Source organism: Phyllostomus hastatus, unplaced genomic scaffold (genome assembly GCF_019186645.2).
Source record: "Phyllostomus hastatus isolate PE091 unplaced genomic scaffold, TTU_PhHast_1.1 phas_contig_29, whole genome shotgun sequence".
Classification (NCBI taxonomy): Eukaryota; Metazoa; Chordata; class Mammalia; order Chiroptera; family Phyllostomidae; genus Phyllostomus; species Phyllostomus hastatus.
In genome coordinates, this window is record NW_025333835.1 from 299623 (window position 1) to 323894 (window position 24272).

A 24272-nucleotide genomic window follows, 5' to 3' on the forward strand; every position below is an offset into this window, starting at 1 on the left:
TCTCTTTAATGGACTCCTGTGAAAAGGAACTAGTTTGATTGATTTGTTTTTCTTAAAAGTATCAGATACCAACACTACATACCAAATTAAAAATGCTTTTATTTCACTGCTTTTTGATTGAGAAAACTCCTTTTTTTTAGCTAGTATATTTACACAAACATTCAAATTTTCATTTAATGAGGTGGTTTTGGACTTCATAGTTGTTGTTTTGCAAGATTTAGAAGCAGATGTGTGTGAGGTTCTAACCCTTGATAATTACAGAGATGTGAATTCATGTTTAGGGGGAAAAAGTGTTGCTCAGTTCAGTTATTTTGGAGAATTGGTATTTTAATGGGTACCTAGAGAGCAGTGCTATATTGCAACCTGCATTTTCATTATGTCTGTACTTAACTCAGAAACACTGGTATTATTCTCTTAGAACCTGATGACCACCTCACAGTAGCTGAGTCACTGAAGAGGGAATTTGACAATCCCAATACTGCAGACCTGAAATTTCTGGTGGATGGAAAATACATTTATGCACATAAAGTCCTTCTCAAAATTAGGTAAGGAATAATTTATTTTGGGAATTGAAATGAATACATTTATTATTTGGTAATCTAAGGAACTACTCTAAGCACCTAAGTAATTATGCAAAGAAATCCAAGGCAGATTTTGCCCTTAGGAGCTTACAGTGCAGCTGGGAGAAACACATTGTACATGGAACAAGAAATTATAGAGGTCTGATACAGTGAGTGGAAGGATCATAGTTTAGGGCATAAGTACTCTAGGCTTCCTTACAGGACTTTACAAATGGTCTGTCCACCTTGGCTTCAGATAGCAGCTAGCTACCAGCGGGTGAGTGTATTGTGTGCTTTTAGCACTGCACGGACTGCTTCAACACAAGTAAATTTCCTAGCTAGGAGCTAGGCTCAGCTCATAAACATCACTCTCCTCAGTCAGCTATGGGGCACTGAACATTTAGAAGCTTGAAAAAAGAGAAGACAAGGCTTTTCCGAAGCAATAAGATCCAGGGTAGAGCTAACACGTATTTAAAAAAAACTCAAATATATTGATATATATAATTTTTGCATGAGCTAGATTCATTTAAAGTTTGCATTTCAGGGACTTCCAGCCAAGATGGAGGCATAGGTAGATAGATACACTTTGTCTCCTCGCAAAACCAACAGGAGGACAACAACAAATTTAAAAACAAAAAATAACCACAACTGCCAGAAAAATCAAACTGTATGGAAGTCCAACACCAAAGACTTAAAGAAAAAACATTCATTCAGACTGGTAGGAAGGGCAGAGACAGGCAGCTAGGGCAGAGAAGACTCATAGTGGAGAAGGTGTTGGTTGGTGGATTGGGTGGTCCCACATTTGTGTGTGGATAAACTGGGAAGAACAACTAAGGACCAAGACTGTACAACCCAGAGTTCCAGTGTGGAGAAATAAAACCTCAAAACTCCTGACTGTAAAAACTTGTGGGGGTTGTGACAGTGGCAGGAGAAACTCCCAGCCTCATAGGAGAGTTCACTGGAGAGACCCACAGGGTCCTAGAATGTATACAAACCCACCCACCTGGAAACCAGTACCAAAAAAGGCCCAATTTGCTTGTGGGTAGTGGGGAAGTGACTGAAAGCATGGTGAGAGCTGAGCAAGTGCCGTTGTTCCCTCTTGGAACCCTCTGCCACATACAGCAACACAATGCAGTGATATGGGTTGCCCTGCCCTGTTGAATACCTAAGGCTCTTCCCCTTACTATGTAACAGGTGTGCTGAGATAAAGATAAAAAGTGTCCCTAATGAAAGAACAGATCAAAACTCCAAAAATAGAACTAAGTGATGAAGAGAAAGCCAACCTATCAGATGCACAGTTCAAAACACTGATAATCAGGATGCTCAAAGAAATGGTTGAATATGGTCGTAAAACAGGAAGAAGTGAAGGCTATGCAAAGTGAAATAAAGGAAAATGTACAGGGAACCAACAGTGACAGGAAGGAAACTGGAACTCATATCAATGGTTTGGAGCAGGAGAAAGAAAGAAACATTCAACCAGAACAGAATGAAGAAACAAGAATTCAAAAAATGAGGAGAGGCTTAGGAACCTCTGGGACAACTTTAAACATTATAATATCCAAATCATATGGGTGCCAGAAGGAAAAGAGGAAGAGCAAGAAATGGAAAACTTGTTTGAATTTTCCCAATCTGGCCAAGGAAATAGACTTCCAGGAAGTCCAGGAAGCTCAGAGAATCCCAAAGAAGCTGTACTCAAGGAGGAACACACCAATGCACATCATTATTACATTGCTCAAGATTAAAGATAAGGAGAGAATCTTAAAAGCAGCAAGAGAAAAGGAGACAGTTACCTGCAAAGGAGTTCCCATAAGACTGTCAGCTGATTTCTCAAAAGAAACCTTGCAGGTAGAAAGGGCTGGGAAGAAGTATTTGAAGTCATGAAAGGCAAGGACCTACATCCAAGATTGCTCTATCCAGCAAAGCTTTCATTTAGAATAGAAGGGCAGATAAAGTGCTTCTCAGATAAGGTTAAGTTAAAGGAGTTCATCATCACCAAGCCCTTATTATATGAAATTTAAAGGGACTTATCTAAGAAAAAGAAGATGATCAAAACTATGAACAGCAAAATGACAACAAGCTCACAACTATCAACAACTGAACCTAAAAAAATGAAAACAGCCCTAACTGGTATGTCTCAGTGGATTGAATGCTGGCCTGCAAATCAAAGGGTTACTGGTTCAATTCCTATTCTAGGGCACATGCCTGGGTTGCTGGCTTGGTCCCCATTAGGGGGTACATGAGAGGCAATCACACACTGATGTTTCTCTCCCTCTCTTTTTCCCTCTCTTCTGCTCTCTAAAATAAATAAATAAATAAATAAAATCTTTAAAAACAGAAACAAAAACAAACTAAGCAAACAACTAGAACATGAACAGAAAGACAGAAATGGCAATCACCTGGAGGGTTATCAGCAGGGAAGGGGAGAGGGAAGAATGGGGGAAAAGGTAGAGGGAATAAGAAATGGTACCATAAATGGTAGGTACAAAATAGACAGGGGGAGGTTAAGAATAGTATGGGAAATGGAGAAGCCAAAGAACTTACATGTATGATCAATGAACATGAACTAAGGTGGGGGAATGCTGGTGGGAGGGGGAGTTCAGGGTGGAGGGGAATAAAGGGGAGAAAAAATGGGACAACTGTAATAGCATAATCAAAAAAATATATTAACAAAAGAAAACCTGAAAAGAAAATAAAGTATGCATTTTAGGAGCTTTGGCATATGAATATGTCTGTGAAAGCATTTTCCCAAATTAAGATACAGAACATTTCTATCACTCCTCAAAGATCCCTTATGTCCCAGCCCTGGGGCAGGCAATCTTCTTCCTATCAGTACAGATTAGCTAGCATTTTCTAGAAGTTTAATAAATAGAACTATGCAGTATGTATTCTTCTGTGCCTGGCTTCATTCTTATATCATGATTTTGAAAATCATCATGTTGTTGTGTATTATATATAAATACTACTGCAACAAATCAGAAGCTCAAGAGAGCATGTTAGTCTCAAGTTTGCCTCTTGTTAAGGTCAGGCTGTGTCACATTTGTTGTCTCTTACTACAGTACACAAACCTTCATAAAGGATTGGTGTGTTAGTTTGCTAGGGCTTCTATAACAAAGTACTTACAAACTTAGCTTCAATAATAGTCATTTACTCTCCCACAGTTCTGGAGGCTAAAAGTCCAAGATAAAGGTGTTCCTAGGATGGGTTCTTTCTGAGGGCTAGGAAAAAGAATTTGATCCATGAGTCTCCTAACTTCTGGTGGTTTGCTGGTAATCTTTGGTGATCCTTGGCTTGTGGCAGCATAACTCCAGTCTTCACATTGCATTTTCCTTGTGTGTGTGCATGCCTGTGTCCAAATTCCCCCCTTTTTATAAGGACAACAGTCATATTGGATTAGGGTCCACCCTAATGAACCTTATTTTAACTTGGTAACCTCTGTAAGGACCCTTTCTTCACATACTGTTATATTATGAGGTTAGGGCTTCAACGTATGAATTTGGGAGGTACAATTCAACCTGTAACAGGAAGTGAAAAAACAAAATCACTCAGAGGTTATAAAGACATACCCACCTGATTTCCATAAATGCTGTGCTGTGGACATGTGTGGGAACTCTGCCAGCAAGGCTGGCACTTTGTCCACCAAGGATGGCTGCAGGGGCAGCTCCACCACAGCAGGTTTGCATTTGCAGCCTCTTTGAATTACTGGTGGTTAGAAAACTGGCCAGCAGAAGTAGCAAGGGACAGAGCAAGAATAAGAAGGTATGCAACTTGGAGGGTATCATGTGTAGTGTTGTGATTTTCCCTTCTCCTTGTTAGTTTTTCTCCTCTAAGCCCCATGGGGGCATGTTCCTTGTGTTTATCTGCTCTTGCACAGAAGCTAGGACCTGACATCCTTTTCTTCCTTCAGGTGTGAGCATTTTCGTTCTTCGCTGGAAGACAATGAGGATGATATTGTAGAAATGAGTGAATTTTCATATCCTGTTTACCGAGCCTTCCTGGAATACTTGTACACAGACAGCATCAGCCTTCCCCCTGAGGAGGCAGTAGGTAATTAATTGCCACAGACTTTACCAAGAGATTAGCCAAGTGCTGGGTAACTGGGCTAGGTGGTTTCTGTAGAGCCTAAATGGACATCACCAGGAGGGCAATCACAGGAGTTCTCTTTTTATGTGTCGAACCCAAGCTGCTTTCCCTTGCTACTACTTAATACAAAGATTGACTGGATAGATAAGAGATAGATGAATTATCAAACCATCACCACTGTCATGTGATGTCATTCTAAGTTGCTATATGTTAGTATTGTACATAACTTTTAACTATCATACCTGTTACTCTCAAGATGTTTGCATTTAAAAAAAGATAAAATCCACATAATGATTAGCTCTGCTGATTTCCATATCTGTGAATTTCTGTCCCAGATGGCTTTAGGATGGACCACTGTGGTCTGGTGCATCCTGTCCTGAAAGGAGTGAGGGGTGTTCACCTGTCAATAAAAAAAAACAACATGGTATCCAATGGACACAGAGTTGAACACATACTGAATTTCAGTTATAAATGTCAGCAATATTGTTGACCAATGGTATAGAAAAATTAAGGAATTACTTCTATAAGGAACTAAAGAGAGTTCAGTCTCCCAATTTATAAATTAAACATTCATTTTACATGTATAAGCCAATAACATTTTTTACCAGGTCAGCATTTAATTTTACTCAGGCAAACAGAAGTCTGATTTCTGAAGTTTTATAATTTTCCTTTCTTTCTTCCACAAATGTTTTAGTGCCAATGCCCACTATGTGTTACAGCTCCTCTTGGTGTCTGTGAGGAGGCAGACTGAGGCTCTGCTACTGTGGAGCTTGTATTCAGATAAGGTAGACCAGCCCTAAACAAATAACTACAAGCATCAGTCAGGAGAGTCAAGGGAGGCCTCTGTCGGAGAGTGCACTGAGCAGAAACCTGGGTGAGTCATGAGGGAGTGAGCCATGCAGATACCCAAGGAAGAGCCTCTAAGCATGGGAAATAGTAAGTGCAAAAGTCTGAGACAGGAACAGATTTAGCATGTGGAGGATGTGGGAGAAGGCCAGAGTGGCTGGAATGGACTGAGCAAGACTTGTAGTGGTAGGAATTGTGAAATTGAGAGCTGGGCAACATCATACATAATCTTGAAGGCCACGGTAAAGAGCTTGAGTTTTCTTCTTCGTGTGATGGCAAGCCTTGGAAAGTTTTTTAGCATAGGGTTGTGTTACTTAGGATTTGCTTTAATTCTAAAGTAAAATGGGAAAAAGTGGCTTAAACAAAATAGTTTCTGTCACACAGGGATACAGTGCAGGGCATTGGTACATATGACCTCTGTGCTTATGGTCCAAGAGCACATCTGCATTACATCCCTTAAGGGCGGGCCATGGAAGTCCCACTTATTTCAAACCATGAACCAGAGCTGACTAAGTCCATAACCTAGATGCATAGGAGGTTGGGGAAAGTATGGTCATATTCAGATGGCCATGGCTCAACTAAATATTATATGGTTTTGGAATAAGGGAGAATGGATTCCCATGTGTGCGAATATGCATATGTGGGAGAAGCAACAGGTAGCTTCTATTATAGGAGGGATGTTGTTTTTAAAAGATCAGTAACTATAATGGTTCAGGTATGAGATGATGGTACCCTGGGTTAGGTGCTATAGCAGATGAGATCAGATTCTGGATATTTAAAAGATGGAGCTGATGGGATTTGTCAGTGGATGGGATGTGGGTTATAAGGGAAAAAGAGAAGGATGACTGCTCTGAGGTAATTGGCCTGAGTGGCTGGGTTAATGAAAGTATCATTCACTAAGATGAAGATGGAGAGGTATTGCTCTTGAGTTTGAAAAGTCAAAGGAATGTGAACTGCTTTATTAGTCATCCAAGTGGCATTATTTTATAGGCTCACCCTTAATATTTGCAGGGCCCTGGACAAGAGTCCAAGTTAAGGGCTATGTATCATATATCTAAAAATTCAAAGTTATAAGTCAAGCTAACAGACTTCAGATAAGATATGTTCAATCCTCATACCCTGAAAAGTATACCTTCATTGAGAACTGAAGGGCCAGGCTTAAGTTTTAGATCGAATTTAGAGTTGTGGTACTCCTTGGAGTTCTGGAATACAGTGGCATGGAAAGGCTTGCAGCTGGCTGCTTTTCTCTTCCCACCACCAGCTACATCCTCCATCATAATGGTGTGTGAGCACCCCAGCCTTTATGTCCAAGCTCCATCTTCCCTCAGCCTGGGCCACCCCTTGGGATTGGGGGGTCTGTACATTGGTATCATGGTTTAGAGGGAAGGAAATACTCATACATGTGGCCTCGGGGCCAGTTAGGTGGGTAATCCTAGGGTCCCAGGTACCCAAAATGTGGTCTAAGAGTGGGTGCATGGCTCCTTAAACCATATTTATGGTGAGAGATGTGTCTGGCGAAGGTAGAAAGTGGGGCCTTCTTGATTTAGGGCAGGGTCCTTTATTAGGGTAGTTTCTGTGAGTACATGTCAGCCAATGTGAATCTGAAGCTTGGGGTTGTATAGGGCTGTTTTAAGAGTTTGGGAGTTGTTGAGAACTGACCAAAAACAGTGGAGCCATTCACAACTCTCAAGGTTTCAGTATCCTCCAATGGGCCATGGGCTTTCCTTCCATAACTTTGTTAGTGTTTGTCATGTTACAATGAAAGCAAGTTTCCAACCAAATTCTTCCACCTGTACAAAATTTAGGAGCAGACAGATACAAAAACAGTTAATATTGTAAGACTGATGAAATCCCAGCTCTCTGTTCATTAGGCCCTCTATGAAGTAGCTTATATGAAAGGTTAGCATGAAGTAGATGAGACAATATTCTAGTAGCAAGATTTAGCTAAGCTTTTGATCAGGTGGCAGCCTAGGACTGGATGAAGATCTAGTGAATGTACTACTCCAAGGGGAAAAGGACTGCTGAGCTCGTGATGCTCGAACCTCTTCATGCAAAGGCAAAAGGACCCTAACAATATTTCTAGCCAATATTTTTGGATGAATATGCTGAACACTATTCATTTCACCACCAACAAAGTATTTCTAGCACAGGTCAATGAAAATTTTAAGTAGCAGTATCTGAAGCTCCTGACAAGGGTCTTTCAAATGCTAACTTGCCATTTCTGATTAGAGTACTTCATAGTTTCCCTTCAGTTAAAATTAATTGGCATGTGTTTATCACTCTATTGAAATATATGAAAATAGGTGACAGATAGTATAACAGGAATCATCTACATTTATAGATGGCATTTAAAACCACAGGACTGGAATCACTTAGGGAAATAAATGAAATAAGAATCTGAGGACTGAACCCTGGGGCACCCAAATGTTTGGAAGTCAGGAAAAAATGGTTCAGCTGAGAGAATGAAGAGTGAGTAATTAAAGAGAAGAAAATCCCAAACAAGTGACAAGAAATGGAGAATCATCAACCACATGAAATTCCGTGTCTATCTTGAGTAAGATGAAACTAGAAAAGAGCCCCTTGGACTTGGTATTGTGGAAGCCATTACTGTTAATCCCAGGTGTGATGTCAGTAGTGGAGGGAATGGAATTATGCCTGGAATGGCTTGAGGTGAGAATAGGAACTGAGAAAATGGAGACAGGAAGCATAGACAACTCCCCTGGAGGTTTGCTTTAGAGAGGAGCAGATAAATGAAGTAGGTTGATGAGAGGCAGACATGAGTCCATTAGAGGTTTTTCTTTTTTCTTTTTTAAAAAGATGAGCATTATTAGAGCATGTATGTGTGTTGATGGAAATGACCCAGGAGCAGATATTGGCAATGCAGGTGGACAGATAATTAGAGGGCTATTTCTAGGAAACATATTAAAGCCATTTTCACTGTGCTATTTTCCATAGCTCCTTATTTGCTCAGTTCAGTTATGTTCTTAGGTAGAGCCAGCCACTCAGAGTGCGTCAGTACTAGTCTATTCACACAGCCTTCCCTAAGGACTGTCTTAAAAATCATCTCTGAATGGTTGAGTGATTTCAAATCAGGATGCACTTGAAGTCACTCCACCTAAACTCTTTCTGCCAGGATTGCTAGATTTGGCCACATTTTACAGAGAAAACCGATTGAAAAAGCTCTGCCAGCAAACTATCAAGCAAGGAATCTGTGAGGAGAATGCCATTGCTCTACTCTCTGCTGCTGTGAAGTATGACGCTCAGGTAGGAAAAGCATTTTTTCAGTTAGCCTACCTTCTGGAAAAAATAGGTTGGTGTTTACTTCATATCTCAAACTAAAAAAGTCTTGATAGATTAAATACTTAATATAAACAAGTACAATAAAATATCAGCCAAAATATATTAGTATATGTTTATATAATATTAGGGTGGACCTCAAAGGCAGAAAATCATAAAGGAAAGGACTGATGTATTTAATTTCAAAAAGATGAAAAAAAATGTTTATAGGTCCTGGCCAGATGGTTGGAGCATTGTCCCATACACCAAAAGGTTGTAAGTTCCATCCCTGCTTGGGGCATGAATGATGGATGATGTTTCTTTCTCACATTAATGTCTATTTCTCTCTCTTTCTCTTTACCCCCACTTCCTCTCTCTTTAAAATCACTAAACATACTCTCAGGTGAAGATTAAAAGAAACAACAACAAAAAATGTTATACACTAAAAAATGCCATAGAGAAAATGAGAAAGTAAATAATACACCAGGAAAATTTTCTGTAACATATAATGAAGGTTATCATATTTAATGCATAGTTATTTTTTTAAAATTTTATTGTATTTTTTCCATTATCATTTAGTCCCCTTACACCCCTCCACCCAGCAATCACCACACTGTTGTCCATGTCCATGAGTCCTTTTAATATATAGTTCTTCAAAACATGAGCAGTTTGACTAAGAAGAATGAAATGTATTTATAAATAAATGAAGAATATAAATAAAAATACTTGTCATATTAGGAAATATGTTTTTAGAAATAATACATACTCAGAACAGCAGATGATCTAAACTGCTGATGAAAGTGCAAATTGATATAGTCATTCTGGGGTTCAATTTGGTAAAATATGTATTAAGCTGGGTAGGGGGAAAAGGTAGAGGGACAGATAAAAAGAAATCATGGACAAGGACAACAATGTGGTGATTGCTGTGGGAGGGCATTTAGGAAGGTAGAGGGGGATAAATTGTGATGACTTGGGGTGCTGAACACACAACACAGTGTACAGATGATGTGTTGTAGAATTGTGCACCTGAAACTATATAATTTTGTTAACCAGTGTCACCCCAATAGATTTAATAAAAAGGAAAACAAAACAAATTTTTGAGAAGATCTTTAAAAGATATAATTCTTTAAGAAATTCATATACAGGAATTTGTCGTAAGGAAGTAATCATGGATTTGGACAAAGATTAACTTCAAAGATGTCTACTGCCGCATTGTTTATAATTTGGAAAAATTATAAAAAGTCAGTGTGAATCCTAGAGGATTGTTGAAACTATACAGAATGTTAACATGAGATTATACAGCTATTCAAGGTATATCATTAACGGAAAAACTATGGTCCCTTTTTTAAAAAAGTGTATAAATAGCTGATTTTAAAAGACTGAATTTCATTATCTTTGAAGAAAAAGACTGAAAAATATACCGTATTTTGCTGTGTGTAATGCGCACCTATGTTTTTGTGAGCATTATACATGGGATTACTATACCCATGTCATGTAATCATTATACCCATGTATAATGCTTATCTTTCTTTTTCCCTCAAAAGTTTGGGCAAAAAGTGTGCACTATACATGGCAAAATATAGTAGTCAATGGTTATCTTTACATGTGGGATTATGGATGATTTTTATTTCCTTACCTTTGCTTGTTTTTTTTTTCTCTGAATTTTGTACAGGGACCATATATTGTTTTGATAATAAAGAAAACCTGTCTTAGAGCTAAATCTTTAGGAAACAGGCTATACTTCCTAGAGTAAATTTTTCTTTTGATGTAAGGATATCCTCTCCTTTGGTTAAGAAAATAAAGGGACATTTTAGTGGTGGGTGGAAAAAAGGTTATAACCTTTTTTAGATAAATAATAATATGCTTATTAAAGAAAATTTGGAAAGGAAATGCTTTATCAACCAGAGAACATAACATTTTCATGCAGCTCATTCTGATCTTTCCCTAGATTACATTATGTGTATCTCTAAATACTAATTTTTTTTACTTAACATTTAAAAAAGAACCTGGCTGGCATAGCTCAGTGGATTGAGCGCAGGCTGTGAACCAAAGTGTTGCAGGTTTGATTCCCAGTCGGGGCACATGCCTGGGTTGTAGGCCATGGCCCCCAGCAACCACATATTGATGTTTCTCTCTCTCTTTCTCCCTCCCTTCCCTCTCTAAAAATAAATAAATAAAATCTTAAAAAAACATTTAAAAAAGAAAATCTTACCCACCTAGAAACATTGACATTTAAAAGCATAGTGAATGTTTATCTTTCATCAAAGTAATGCTTTATTGGGCATATATAACATGCAAAATGTTTACAGCAAAAAAATATCATGCTTTTTCCTAGTTTGTTTAAGCCATTGTGATAATACTGTACTCTGATGGGCTACCTCAGATAACAAAAAGGTGGGCACATAGTGTTTCTACCTGAACTAGGTCTTAATTTCCAAGACATTTTCATATTCCTTTATTTATGGGAATTATTTGTATGGTTACCTTGCATCTGTCAGTTTTCTAGAAAGTAAGCTCCTTTAGGAATGGCAAGGACTTAGCTCACAACCAAATTCCTTGGGCCTAGTATAGTCCTGACACATATCATTACATGTTTGATGAATGTTCAACTTTGCCTATAGAGGCACTGTATTCACTATAGTCCATCTAACAGTTGCACCTAAATTATTATAATAGATTATAAGTTTTATAAAGAACAGTGTATTTGCTATCTTGTTTCATTTCAGTGTGCTGTAGGCAAAAGTATCATTTCTAAAAATTTAAGCTAGAGTCCATAATTTTAAGTGGATATTGGTATATTCAGTATATATTAATAACACACATTTTTATGTATAGTCACAAGCTGTGATATCAAGTGCGTGTGTGGAATTTTGCCTGTTCTATGACTTAGGTCTTACCTGGGACTGAGAGACGTTATACAGTGAGTATGACCCTAGCAGCTTACAAACCTGATCAGGGATGAAATAGATTAGTTTTCTTCATGTAGTTTTTTTCTTTACTTCAAACATACTTTGAATTTGATTGACGTGGTTATTATTGCTCTTTTGCCTATTTTTCCATCTCCAGCATTTACTATCATTTACACATGTATACAGAAGAAAAGATAATAGTGTATACTGTGTACACATATGATAGCTTGGACATTATTCTGGGCTTTACTTTCTATAGCTTCAGCTAATAGAGCATAAACTTTAAAAGTTCACCACCACTGGGCAGCACCTTGTCCTGTGTCAAGATGGCAGCATAGCCCAGGGCCAAAGGCATACTGGAGTCTCCTCTGGCTGGCCTCACTTTAGCTCTAATTTGCCTGTGGCCAAAAAAGTGTCCAGCCACCTTCATTCTGTCTCAAGTTTCCAGATCTAATCAAGAAGAATTACTACAAGATTTATTCTTTGGCTCAGAGTGCATTACAGTAAGCCAAAAACACCAATCTGAGGAATTTCTCCTAGGAGAAAGTGATGATTTCCTCAAAGCATTTTCCAGTTAACATTATGAAGGTATGCAGGGTCTGATGAAATCCAATCATCCAATCTTTTGAGTTCTTGTAAAAGAAAAAGAGCAGTGGCCTGTTAATGACTTCAGAGAAGTGGTTTCCCAGCATTACTGTATTTTTATGACTTTTTTTCTCACAAACTCTATACAGGTAGAAATATTTAAAGTCCCTAGGGGAATATAAAAAAGGAGTATTGTGCTTTTAACAAATATTGAAAGTGGAGTGAACAGTACAAATGCTCTCACTATAAAAGGTACAGAATTCATACATGTCGGTGCCTAACTCCAGCATTAGTTGGTGTGGAGAAACTTGAATGTTTTACTCTGTTATTTACATTTTTCATAAGCATAGATTCATATTAGCTGTGTAGTTTTATAACTGTTCTTTAGGTATTGCCATACCGACATTTCTTCCTATTGGCTACCTAATCCTTTTTCTTTGCCTGTGTGTTTTAGGAATTTTCATTCTGTGTTGCATTGCATTGGGAAATGTGAATTTATTAAAACACTTTTTTGTTCTTGTCCCTAGGATTTAGAAGAATTTTGCTTCAGGTTTTGTATAAACCATTTAACTGTAGTAACACAAACTTCCGGCTTTGCAGAAATGGACCATGATCTCCTGAAGAATTTTATCAGCAAAGCAAGCAGAGTTGGAGCCTTTAAAAATTGATCCTCACCTGCAGGAAATTTCTTTTAGCATTTTTTTTTTGTTGCCTGCAACAGCCACAGAATAACTTCTTTTTAATAGTATTAATGATGGGCTACATTTGGCTGAATACTTATGTTCTGTCAAAAGAAGGATGGAGGTCAGTCCCCACTATCACTGAAGTCCAGAGTTGGTAAGAAGGTATTAAATGGTCTGCTCAGACATGACTAAGCTCCAGGGAAAAAATTAAAATGTCTTATTACATTTACAATTTCCTCTTTTGAGTCACTTAAGTTGGACACTTTTGGTATATTGGTGTAAGTGTATGCTATTCTGGCTAAATCTTCCATTACTCAACAGGCTGATAGCACATAGATAGCTTGGCAAGGAATGCTGTGACCATCACACTGTCAGCATCCAGTACAGTGCCTTGCATATAGTAGGCACTCAACTTATTATAAATCTTAAGTATGCCCTGAGAATAGCTTTATTTGCGGGATACTGGATGAAGGAATAACTAGCACAAAAACAAATTTAAAAGAGCTTGTATCTATTAAGATTCATATTCTTTTGGTACATTGTTCTGAGAAGTAGTGGCTAATTTAGAGCATTAATTAGAATTCATAAAACGCCTTGGCAAATGAGTTGTCAAAGGCCCAAGGGCTAACTTTAATTTCCTGTTTACTCTGAGGTATTGATTTCTTGTATGGGATTATTGAACATGAAGTACTGTCTTTGAATGAATGTTATTTCTGGGCTCCTCTGCCTTACCTAATTGCATAATGTCCTTCACTTTAGTGTTGAGAGATTTGCTTCTGTAAATAAAAACATTTGTGTGTTTTTCTTCACTTGGCTTTTATGTCACTTTAAATCAGGTCTCTTAATCTGGCACCGTATAATTATAAAGCACTAGCAGAAAAGGAACTAATACTTATATTTCATGTACAGCATTAAAATGAGATAAATTTATACTTTTTTAGGTCACAAGTTACCTGGCTGTAAAAGAGAAACTGTTAACAGGACATAGGATATAGCATCAAATTCTCCTAATATGTTTCACAATATGATATTGTGTGAAGAAAACTCCTTTGGAACTAGAAACCTTGTTCTGATGCTGAACTATTTGATAATAAAGTGCTTATTTGCAGATAAATGTTTTTTTCAATTATAGTTAACATTCAATATTATTTGGTATTAACTTCAGGTAACAGCATAGTGGTTAAACAATCATATATTTTATAAAGTGATCCGATATTTCCAGTGCCCACCTGGCTGCATACATACTTATTGCAATTTTATTGACTATCTTCCCTATGCTGTACTTTACACCCCCAGGACATGTATTTTTTAACCCCAAAGAAACTAGGATTATGTATATCTCTTAGATATCTCATATATATAACTCGATGTGATATGGACTTTTTTTTTAAAGCAGTTACTCACATAAGGTATCAGAGCAAAGCCCACTTAAAACATAGTTATAAACAACTTACTATTCATATTGTTGCCTGTGGCAACTCTTTATTGGTGAGGTCACTTTTGAATCCTTTGTTCCTTTGTTTTTGCAGACCTTATTTTGTAGAGCAAAGTAATCTGGATGCCTCTAGTTCTAAATCACAATTCTATTTTTGGAATTACATAGTCTTATTCAGTTATTTGTTATTTTAAATCAGCTGTATCATATACCATTTGTTTTCGTTCTTTGGAAGATTTGCTATTATATCCAACAAAGAAATATTCAGCACTGGCTAGTGTTGCTCAGTGGTTTGGAGCATCATCCTATATACCAAAATGTTGTGGGTTCAATTTCTGGTCAGGGCACATACCTAGGTTGTGGGCTCGATTCCCAGTCAGGGCACATATGGGATACAACCAATTGATGTTTCTCTCTCACATCAATGTTTCTCTCTCTCTCTCTCTCTCTCTCTCTCTCCCCCTCTCTCTCCTCCTTCCTCTCTCTTTAAAAATCAATAAACATTTCTTTTTTAAAAAGAAATATTCAGACCTGGCTATTACCTACAGCTATCAAATTCTCACAGTTGGACAATCACAGTCTTCATTTCTGGATTTTCTTCCTCAGCCTTCTACGCTTACTCTAATGGACCAAAACCTTCACATCTTCAGTGTCTTCCAAAATCTTAGCTTCTACTTTCTTGCTGTTTCTGACAGGTCTTCTGAAGCTCCTTTCTGCCTTTTTTCTTTTATGAACTAATTTCATATAAAAATTGGAACACTCAAAGGGAGGAGATAAGTTTATTTAAGGATGCAAAATGGACTACTGTTTACCAAACTCCACAATGAGGCACCAGCCATATTGCCAGAGTACAGTTACTAAGGGCTGGATGGATTTCTATCCAGATTTTCTTTCTATGCTTCATTATGTGTAGGTTTACCTGCTATATACCTTATTACTTCTTATCTTTGGGCACAATAGAATAATCTACCAAACTTTTACAAAATATAGATTCAAGGATTCTAATTCAGTATATTTTAAAAATTTTCATCAAAAGTAATATTGATGTTAAGCCAATAATGAAGCTCTTAAAATCTGTAACTCCAAACAATAAGGGTTAATTTTAGACCAGTTTGAAAGATGACCTATGAGTCCAGAGGATGGATACATCTCTCTGAAAAAAACATGCTTTCTTTGATCTTTGAGATTAGGCTTCATTCCTATGTGAAGGACATCAACACTATTTCCTTCAAACAGATAAGTGTTTGTAGAGCCTCAGAAACACTGTTTACTGTTAATTTAGGGATATTTGAGAGAAAAGGGACATTTTCATAATGACACTCCAGAAATTAATGGGTCTGTTACTTACGTTCATCTTACATATCCTATCCTTAAGTGTTTTTTCAACTCTGCTCACTCAAGGAAGTTCAATGTTTTAATGCTTCCAATATAATTTTACCCTAACTTAGAGAGAGACAGTTAAGATTTTACAGGCAAAGTAGTGTCCTCATCTGCTGATAGAGGTTTGTAATGATACCATTCAATGCTTTTTAAAAAGTAAAGGTTAATGTCCTTCAGCTGAGACCTCGAAAAAATTGCCGGTCGTTCTTAACCATAACCTGGTGAGTTTTACTTAGAGGCAGAATTCTCGACCCGTGATAATGAAAAGGAAGCAACAACAAACTATATAGTCTTGTCTATCTTATTAGCCCTCTCCTATCCTTTTATTACTACAAAAATTGGGAGAATTGTAAAAAGAAAGGAAAATGATACTGTCATTTGTAATTCAGTCTTTGCCAAAGCATAAAAACAAGTGATACCGATTTTCTTTCACTAAATTCAGTTAAAACAACATTTTCTTTTTTATTGTTGTTCAAGTAGTTATCTGCTTTACTCCCTCCATCTCCTCCCTGCCGCCATCCCCACCTCCTTCCCCTGATTCCATCCTTCCTCCCTTGGTTTTGTCCCTGTCTTTTTTTAAAAATATATTTTATTGATTATGCTGTTACAGTTGTGCCATTCCTCCCTTCATTCCCTTCCACTTTGCACACCCTCTCCCACCCACATTCCCCCCTTTAGTTCATGTCCATGTGTCATAAGTTCTTTAGCTTCTACATTTCCCATACTATTCTTGCCCTCCCCCTATTTTCTACATACCATCTATGCTACTTATTCTCTGTACCTTTTGCCCCTCTCTCCTCCTCCCACTCCCCTGTTGCTAACCCTCCATGTGATCTCCATTTCTGGGGTTCTGTTCCTGTTCTAGTTGTTTGCTTAGTTTGCTTTTGTTTTTGTTTTAGGTGTGGTTGTTAATAATTGTGAGTTTGCTGTCATTTTACTATACATATTTTTTATCTTCTTTTTCTCAGATAAGTCCCTTTAACAGTTCATAAAATAAGGGCTTGGTGATGATGAACTCCTTTAACTTGACCTTATCTGAGAAGCACTTTATCTGCCCTTCCATTCTAAATGAAAGCTTTGCTGGATAGAGCAATCTTGGATGTAGGTCCCTGCCTTTCATGACTTGGAATACTTTTTTCTAGCCCATTCTTGCCTGCAAGGCCTCTTTTGAGAAATCAGCTGATAGTCTGATGGGAACTCCTTTGTAGGTTAGTGTCTCCTTATCTCTTGCTGCTTCTAGGATTCTCTCCCTCATTTTTATCTTAGCTAATGTAATTACATGTGCCTTGGTGTGCTCTTCCTGCGGTTCAACTTCTTTGGGACTCTCTGAGCTTCCTGGACTTCCTGGAAGTCTATTTCCTTTGCCAGATTGGGGGAGTTCTCCTTTATTATTTGTTCAAATAACTTTTCCACTTATTGTTCTTCCTCTTCCCCTTCTGGCACCCCTATAATTCAGATGTTGGAACATCTAAAGATGTCCTGGAGGTTCCTAAGCCTCATCTCATTTTTTCGAATTCTTGTTTCTTCATTCTTTCCTGTTTGGTTGTTTCTTTCTTCCTTTTGGTCCACTCCATTGATTTGAGTCCCAGTTTCCTTCCCATCACTATTGGTTCCCTGTGCATTTTCCTTCATTTCACTTAGCATAGCCTTCTTTTTTTTTATGTAATTTGCAACCGAATTCAACTAATTCTGAGCATCCTGATCACCAGTGCTTTGAACTGTGCATATGATAGGTTGGCTATCTTTTCATTGCTTAGTTGTATTTGCTGTGGAGCTTTGATCTGTTCTTCGGTTTGGGCCATTTGGGGCGGGGAGGGGCTTGTCATGCCTGTTAGGTATAAGGGGCAGAGCCTTAGGTGTTCACCAGGGTGGGGCAACCCAGTTGTTGAGTTGTGATGCTGTATGTGGGTGCAGGGTCCTAGGGGGAACAATGGAGCTTGCGCCACTCTCTGTAGGATTTCATTCCCTTCCGCTGCTTCCCCCAAGCAAACTGTGTCTTTCTGGTGCTGATCCCATGTGGGTGGGCTTGTGTACATACCCAGGACCTGTGGGTCTCTCCAACAAACTCTCCTGTGAGGCTGGGAGTCTCTCCCTGCGCCTCACCCTGGGTTGTATGGTCTGTCTTGCTCCCCAGTTTTGCCTGGTTTATCTGTGCAGGAATGTGGGACCACCGACTCAGCCAGCTGCCTTGTGTGCAGTGCCTCCCTTCACAATTGCTGCTTTGCTGGGTCTGCCTGTTGCCACCCTGGGCTGGAGGTCTGCCAGCTGCCGTCTGCACGCCCAGGGTCCCCCTGTTGCCATCTTGAATTCCCAGGCTTTGTCAGCTGCTGCCTTGCGGGCCCAGTGCCACAGCTTTTTGTTCTGCGACCCCTCTCTGCCTGGCCGCCTGACTTCACCCCTCCTACCAGTCTGGATGAATGTGTCTATTTTAACTCCTTGGTTATCTGACTTTCATACAGTTCAATTTTATATCAGTTCTGGTTGTTATTTTGTTTCTAAATTGTTGTTGTCCTTATTTGGGTTGTGTGAGGAGGCACAGTGTGTCTACCTACACTTCCATCTTGACTGGAAGTCCTCCTGTGTCCTTTATAAAAGTAAAATAACAATGTTTTCTTTTCAGGAAGTAACTGATGTTGGTCTGTGGAATAAATTTAACATTCACATTAAACTGTCATTACCATATATATCAATACTGATATACAAGTATAGTCCTCAAGTAATGGACACAAAAAAAGGATTTATAAGAATTGATTACTATCCTGACTTCACATTAAAACAGCCTGTTTTAATCCCATTCAGACATTATACAATGTTACCACACTGTATTAAGAAGCTATAGTTGTGATGGAAATTGATAATTTCTAGAGGCAAGATTTCAGGTTGTCATGTAAAATATATATTTAGTCCAAAGGAAAATTCTACTGAAGGAATCCTTACCAATGTTGTGTATACTATCTGGCCCCAAAATGAGGAACAAAAATATGCTGCTATAAGGCAAGTTTCTATGAAATCATCCAAATGGTAACAGAACTAGCACATAGGATACCCACTCCCCCACCATTTGCACTAGGAAACTGTAATGAAAAATAAGTATATGAATTTGAAGTTGTTCTTTTTATCATAAAGAACTTCAATTACTGAAATACTAAATTGCCAGAAGTGATCAGTTTTCTATCATGCAGACTAAAAAATTTTAGTGTCATAAAGGTTGTTTGATTTTTGCCTTGACCTAAGTTAAGAGACTATTTTATGCAAGATCCCCATCCAACACAAATATAGTCCACTAAGGTATACTTGCCACTCTTCCTGCTCTAACCCCTTTAATTTGCCTTTCCTCCTTCAGAAACAAATTATCCACCCTGTTTTTGAGAAATCATATTTCTTAAACTCAAGATAATCCCTAATCTGAAACCTTGGACATCAGATGTATGTCATTTTTGTTTTTTGGAGTTTAGTATGATAATGTGATACATATACTACATAATACATAATACCTGAGCAGGGCCTAGGTTAGGTCCCCAGAATGAACATACTAATATTGGGTTGGCCAAAAGTTAGTTTTTTACATACAGTGGCTCTAGTAGTGCTTAGTTGTATTTAACTTCATTAGAAAAAATTTTGTTAGATTGTATTGTGACAGCTGTCATATCAGTGTATATTTTAAAAAAATCAAAATTGTAAACTTTATGCAGCTATTCTAATACTGAAGATGAAAAAAGATATGCAACATTTTCCATGTATTATGCTTTATTATTTCAAGAAAGGTAAAAAGGCAACTGAAGTGTTAAAAAAAGATTTGTGCAGTGTATGGAGAAGGCGCTGTGACTGGTTGAATCTGTCAAAAGTGGTTTGTGAAGCTTCTTGGTACTACTGATATTTTGGCCAAATTATTCTTTGTTGTGCAGCTATCTTATGTATTGGAAAATGTTTAGCAGCATCCCTGGCTTCTACCCACTAGAAATGTTTAGAAGCAGGAGATAGCCCACATGCTCAAAATATCCAAATCAGTAATGTTATTGGTGAAAATGAAAAATGTGTCTTTTATTTTATGGAAAAAAAACTGCATCGAATTTTTGGCCATCCCAATACTTTTGTTAGCAAAAGAACAATATTATCACTAAGTGGGATAAAGGCTCTAAATAGCTCCATGCCAGTTTAGATATGCTTTTGATTCCATATGACTTCAGCACCAAACACAGAAAACCCACTTGGTTAATTTTTTAAAGCTTTTTGGATTTCAGAATTACAGGCAAAAAGATTGTGGGCTAGTAATATACATAAAGGATTCTTGGAAGGCCTTTCCTATAAACTTTATATGAGATGAAGAGAGATACCCGCTCCCTTATTCCTCATACAACTCTCCTTTCTTTTATGACTCCTTATTTCTCAAACACACCAGACATATTCTACCTGCTAACACTGGCTTTTCATCTCTGTGGACAGTTTTACTCCTGTTCATGCATGGCTCACTCTCTCACCTCCTTCAGGGCTCTGCTGAAATATCACCTCAGCAAGTTTTTCCCTGACTACCCTACTTAAAATTTTAAAACTCCTTTCCCTATCAGCAGTCCTCCCTGTCCTCCTCCCAGCAATATCTTTCTCCAAAGTACTTAATTGGACATATAATTGGACATATGTATTCCACATTTATTTATTCACTTGCTACCTTTCCCTGACACTGGAATTAGAATGTAAGTTCCACAAAGATGGGATTTTAGTTTTAGTTATTTATTGTTGCATCATCACATTTACAACTATGACTGGAATACAGTATGTACTCAGTACATGGCATCTGAAAAGAGGAAGAGAATATCATTTGCTTCTGCATACTTGGAAGAATATTCAAACTAAAGCTCCCCCACCCCACCCCATGGGCTTCTAGGTACTAAAGCTAAAGTAATAAATAAAACTAGCCAGGTTGCTTCCAGTCTGGGGAGGAGCTGATGTAGGGATGGGAAAATAGGCCATAGGCAAGTCAAGTAAGGCAACTTCAGATGCTAATAAATATGCTGTTACTATTTGAAGGAAAGAAGCATAATACGGAATAAGGATTTTAGGCTGGGTGATCAAGGAAGTCCTCTGAGCTGATCCCTGAAAGACAGGCAAAATTATGGGGAAGAACACCTAGACAGAAGGAATAGCAAATGTAAAAGCCTGAGTGAGTTGTAGGGATGGGCATGGCATTACAGAAAAGGTTGGGTGGCTAAGGCATAGTGAGCAAGAAGAAAGTGAGGTGAGGATGGAGAAGGAGGTAGGGGCCACTTCAAAGGCCACAATAAGGAGTGTGAATACTTCAAGCAGAGTAGCAATGTGAATCAATTTACATATTGAAGGTACCATTTTTGCTCTGTATGGAGTTGACTGGTAAAAAGGAAAGAGAAGAAACAAGGAGACCAGTTAGAAGTCTTTAACAGTGGTCCAGACAAGAGTTAATAGATGACTCAGGTTTTGGTCTCAAGCAAGTGTTTAGTAAAATGGGGAAAGAGTAGGATAGAATAAATAAGTTATTTTTGTTTGTTTGATTTTGGTTCATGTTTTGAGAAGTTGAGAGTGAAGAGGAGTAAGAATGAAGAATTCTATTAGCTATGAGAGCTTTGACCACTGTGAAGAGGTCAGGGCTAGAAAAATTAATTTAGGAATCATCAGCATATAAAACCTACTAAAGGATAAGAACAGATGAGATACTATGAGAGAGTTTATATATATGAAAACATTAGTGAACTTAATACAAAGACCACATCAGACTAGTAAGACTCTTAACAACTAATTTATTTTAAAATAGACAAACTATGAATTGTAGAAAATAGTAACATAGCAGTATTAAATGTACAGTTTTAAGCAATACAAAAAAGCAATAAAGCTATATCTGGAGCCTTATTTAAGGAATCTTAATACACAATCTCTGCAATCCCTAAAATTCAGGCACTAATTCTAACATGAACTTACTAGCAGAAGACTCAGAAATATGGTAAGCACTTGACCTAAAAGCTAACTGATTTGTATGATATTCATGCAAAAATTAATGAGGAAAAGGGGTAAAGCATTCTAGTGCCTTGTTAATCAAGATGACTGTAAAAAAAACGAAGTTTGAAACTTTGAGCACAAAATAAAATTTTGTTTTCTTTCAGACCAGACTTCTTTTTACAAAGAGTTTAGACAAAGTGATTTTCCTAAAAGCTTGTTGATGCTATCTTAAATACCATCTATTTTAAATTATACCATCTCTAAATAAGTTAATCACACAAGATATTTCAAATACACCTTAGGTGCCAGGAGAAAAAGCACCTCTTTTACAATGTAGCTATTTTAAAATATTTGCAAAAAATTAGAGACATTAATGCCTCTAATTTCAAATATGAATATATATTTGAAATTTTGAACTGGAAATAATGTGGCTTTGAATGTGCCAGTGTTAGACCATACTGATTTAAAACCAATAAATGATAGATAGTTGCCAGCTCTAAAGATACATGGAAGACATGTATCATTCCAGAAAACACATACCCCTTCCCAAATTAAGGAGGACACTATAATTACTGAGATGCAATTAGGTGAATCTTTAAGAAAAATATTAAGACTCTTATAGTTAACAGTCTTTTTTATAGAGTAAAATTATTTTGAATCTTGATTTTTCAGGACCCAGAAACATTACAAAGTGCACTTTGTATATACTGTTATTAGGGTCCTCTATAGCAAACCCATAGCTGAACACTTTATCTTCCAAGTACTAGATGGATACTTTATGAATTCAGTAATCGGAATGGTATACAAACTAAGAGTACTATTAGTACCTCTAATTTTAAAGCATGAGTTGGGTGAAGAAAAGAATCAAATTCTTATAAGTCCTGAGGTATGAAAGCTGTATCAGTAGTATGACAATATCCTATGTTTATAGTTTGCTTTCTGCTTGTATTTAAAAGCTAAACTTTATAAAATAAACACACAGTACATCAGGTTCTATTAGTAAAGTAAAACCTAATGTGTAAAAATTAGTAATTATTTTCTAGTTTCTAATATCTGTTTTAGATGAAGAATTCAGAATCATTTGGGTAAGTAGGGGGCAGTCAGCCAAATTGTATTTGGAAGACAAAATATACTTTCTAAGGGTGTTTATGTTAAATTAAAAAATAAATATAAATTAATAATAATAGCAAACATCACGCATATGCCACAAGAGAAGACAAAGTATTCAGACAGGCAGGGGTTGTTGGGACTCCCACTCCCAGGCATCCTTTGAAAATAGAAACATCTGCTATAACTTTTTAAATGGCAGGTTTTACACAAGATTTTCAATCTTGTACAATAACAATGTATATTCTATCAACTACAGCATTGCAAATGGCTTGGGAATTGCCTGCACCTGCACACTTTATATCCAGAGAGAGCTGAAGATAGGTATTAAATGTGGCTGTAAACAGAACCTGGGGGAGTTATACAGTCAGATCTGTGAGACAACGAGGCCAGATGTGTGAACACAGTAGCCACCAAAGTCATGCAGTCCTCACTTTTCTTCCCTGTTGGAGATATCCATGCTGTCATTCATTTTCTGCTTTTGCATTCGTGTTCGAGTAGATGCTGGAAAAAAGTTGAAGAACTATTAACAGCACTGATGGTTCTAGGTAAATTGGCAAAGGCTACCATATGTGTTATGCTTATGCCGAATCAGTGGAGCCCAGGGCCTTCTAAAAGCAGTGGTTTCCAAATTTTTTTTTTATCAAATATCCCTAGAGTTAAATTTATTCCAAACATAAGCCATCAAAATATGTACATATATATTAATATGTATATGTGTATAAATTATAGAACACACATACCCCAAGTAAACATTAAAGGTAGATGAGATAAAACCAGAAATTCTAATATTTTCTTATATAACCCAGAAGGCAGTCTTACACACTTCCAGGTATGCCCAACTTTGCAGTCCTATAGATAATGAGATGATGGGTTTTGAGTTTAACACTTGAACAGAGCAGAATCCTGGACTGGCCCAAAATGATCTGCTGAAGTGAGTGACATTCTTGACAAAACTAGCAATTCTCTTTTGTTAAGAGATGCCTTGCAGGTACTACTACAAAGACTATCATCTCACAGTTCATTCAATGTGGAAATGGACATTTAAAATGTACATTAATTACATCACAGGCAAGAACAAAACATTTCTTTGTTTTTATTGAATTTATTGGGGACACATTGGTTAATATAATTACATGAAGTCTGTTCAGAAAAAGTCCAGCCATTGTTAATATAACAAGAATGGTTTGCATGACATCTTTGTAACCTGGAAGCCAAGGAGAGTGGACTGGAATGCACATGCGTGAACAATGATGACTTCACTGTAATATTCAGTGGGGGCAGTAGACACTGCTGACTGAGCACGTTTATTTACTGTGTGGCTGTCACACTTAAAATGACTGGGCAAGTAGAGCAATGAATCTGCATCAAATTTTTCATTAAGCTTGAAAATTCCTGAGTGGAAACTATTTGGATGATTCAGAAGGCCAGAGCTATGGGCAACTGG

General features: G+C 37.5%; 2 protein-coding genes across 6 annotated transcripts in view; one reads left to right on the plus strand and one right to left on the minus strand.

Moving 5' to 3' along the window:
• The window catches only part of RCBTB2 (RCC1 and BTB domain containing protein 2), a 50512-nt gene extending 36764 nt beyond the window's left edge, over window positions 1–13748 (plus strand). For 3 of the 5 annotated variants that reach the window (XM_045839259.1, XM_045839258.1, XM_045839261.1), the window contains 4 exons: window positions 419–545; window positions 4465–4604; window positions 8620–8750; window positions 12784–13748. In XM_045839259.1, the coding sequence (XP_045695215.1) occupies window positions 419–545; window positions 4465–4604; window positions 8620–8750; window positions 12784–12924 (539 nt within the window). In that variant the 3' untranslated portion in view covers window positions 12925–13748. Of the gene's footprint in view, window positions 1–418; window positions 546–4464; window positions 4605–8619; window positions 8751–11597; window positions 11683–12783 lie in introns of all 5 variants that reach the window. The other 2 variants (XM_045839262.1, XM_045839263.1) reach the window with 2 other exon arrangements.
• A 7757-nt stretch (window positions 13749–21505) lies between these two features.
• Window positions 21506–24272, minus strand: part of RB1 (RB transcriptional corepressor 1) — a 283425-nt gene continuing 280658 nt past the window's right edge. Inside the window, exon 27 of the mRNA XM_045838956.1 lies at window positions 21506–23329. Within this exon, the coding sequence (XP_045694912.1) occupies window positions 23256–23329 (74 nt within the window). The 3' untranslated portion in view covers window positions 21506–23255. The remainder of the gene's footprint in view (window positions 23330–24272) is intronic.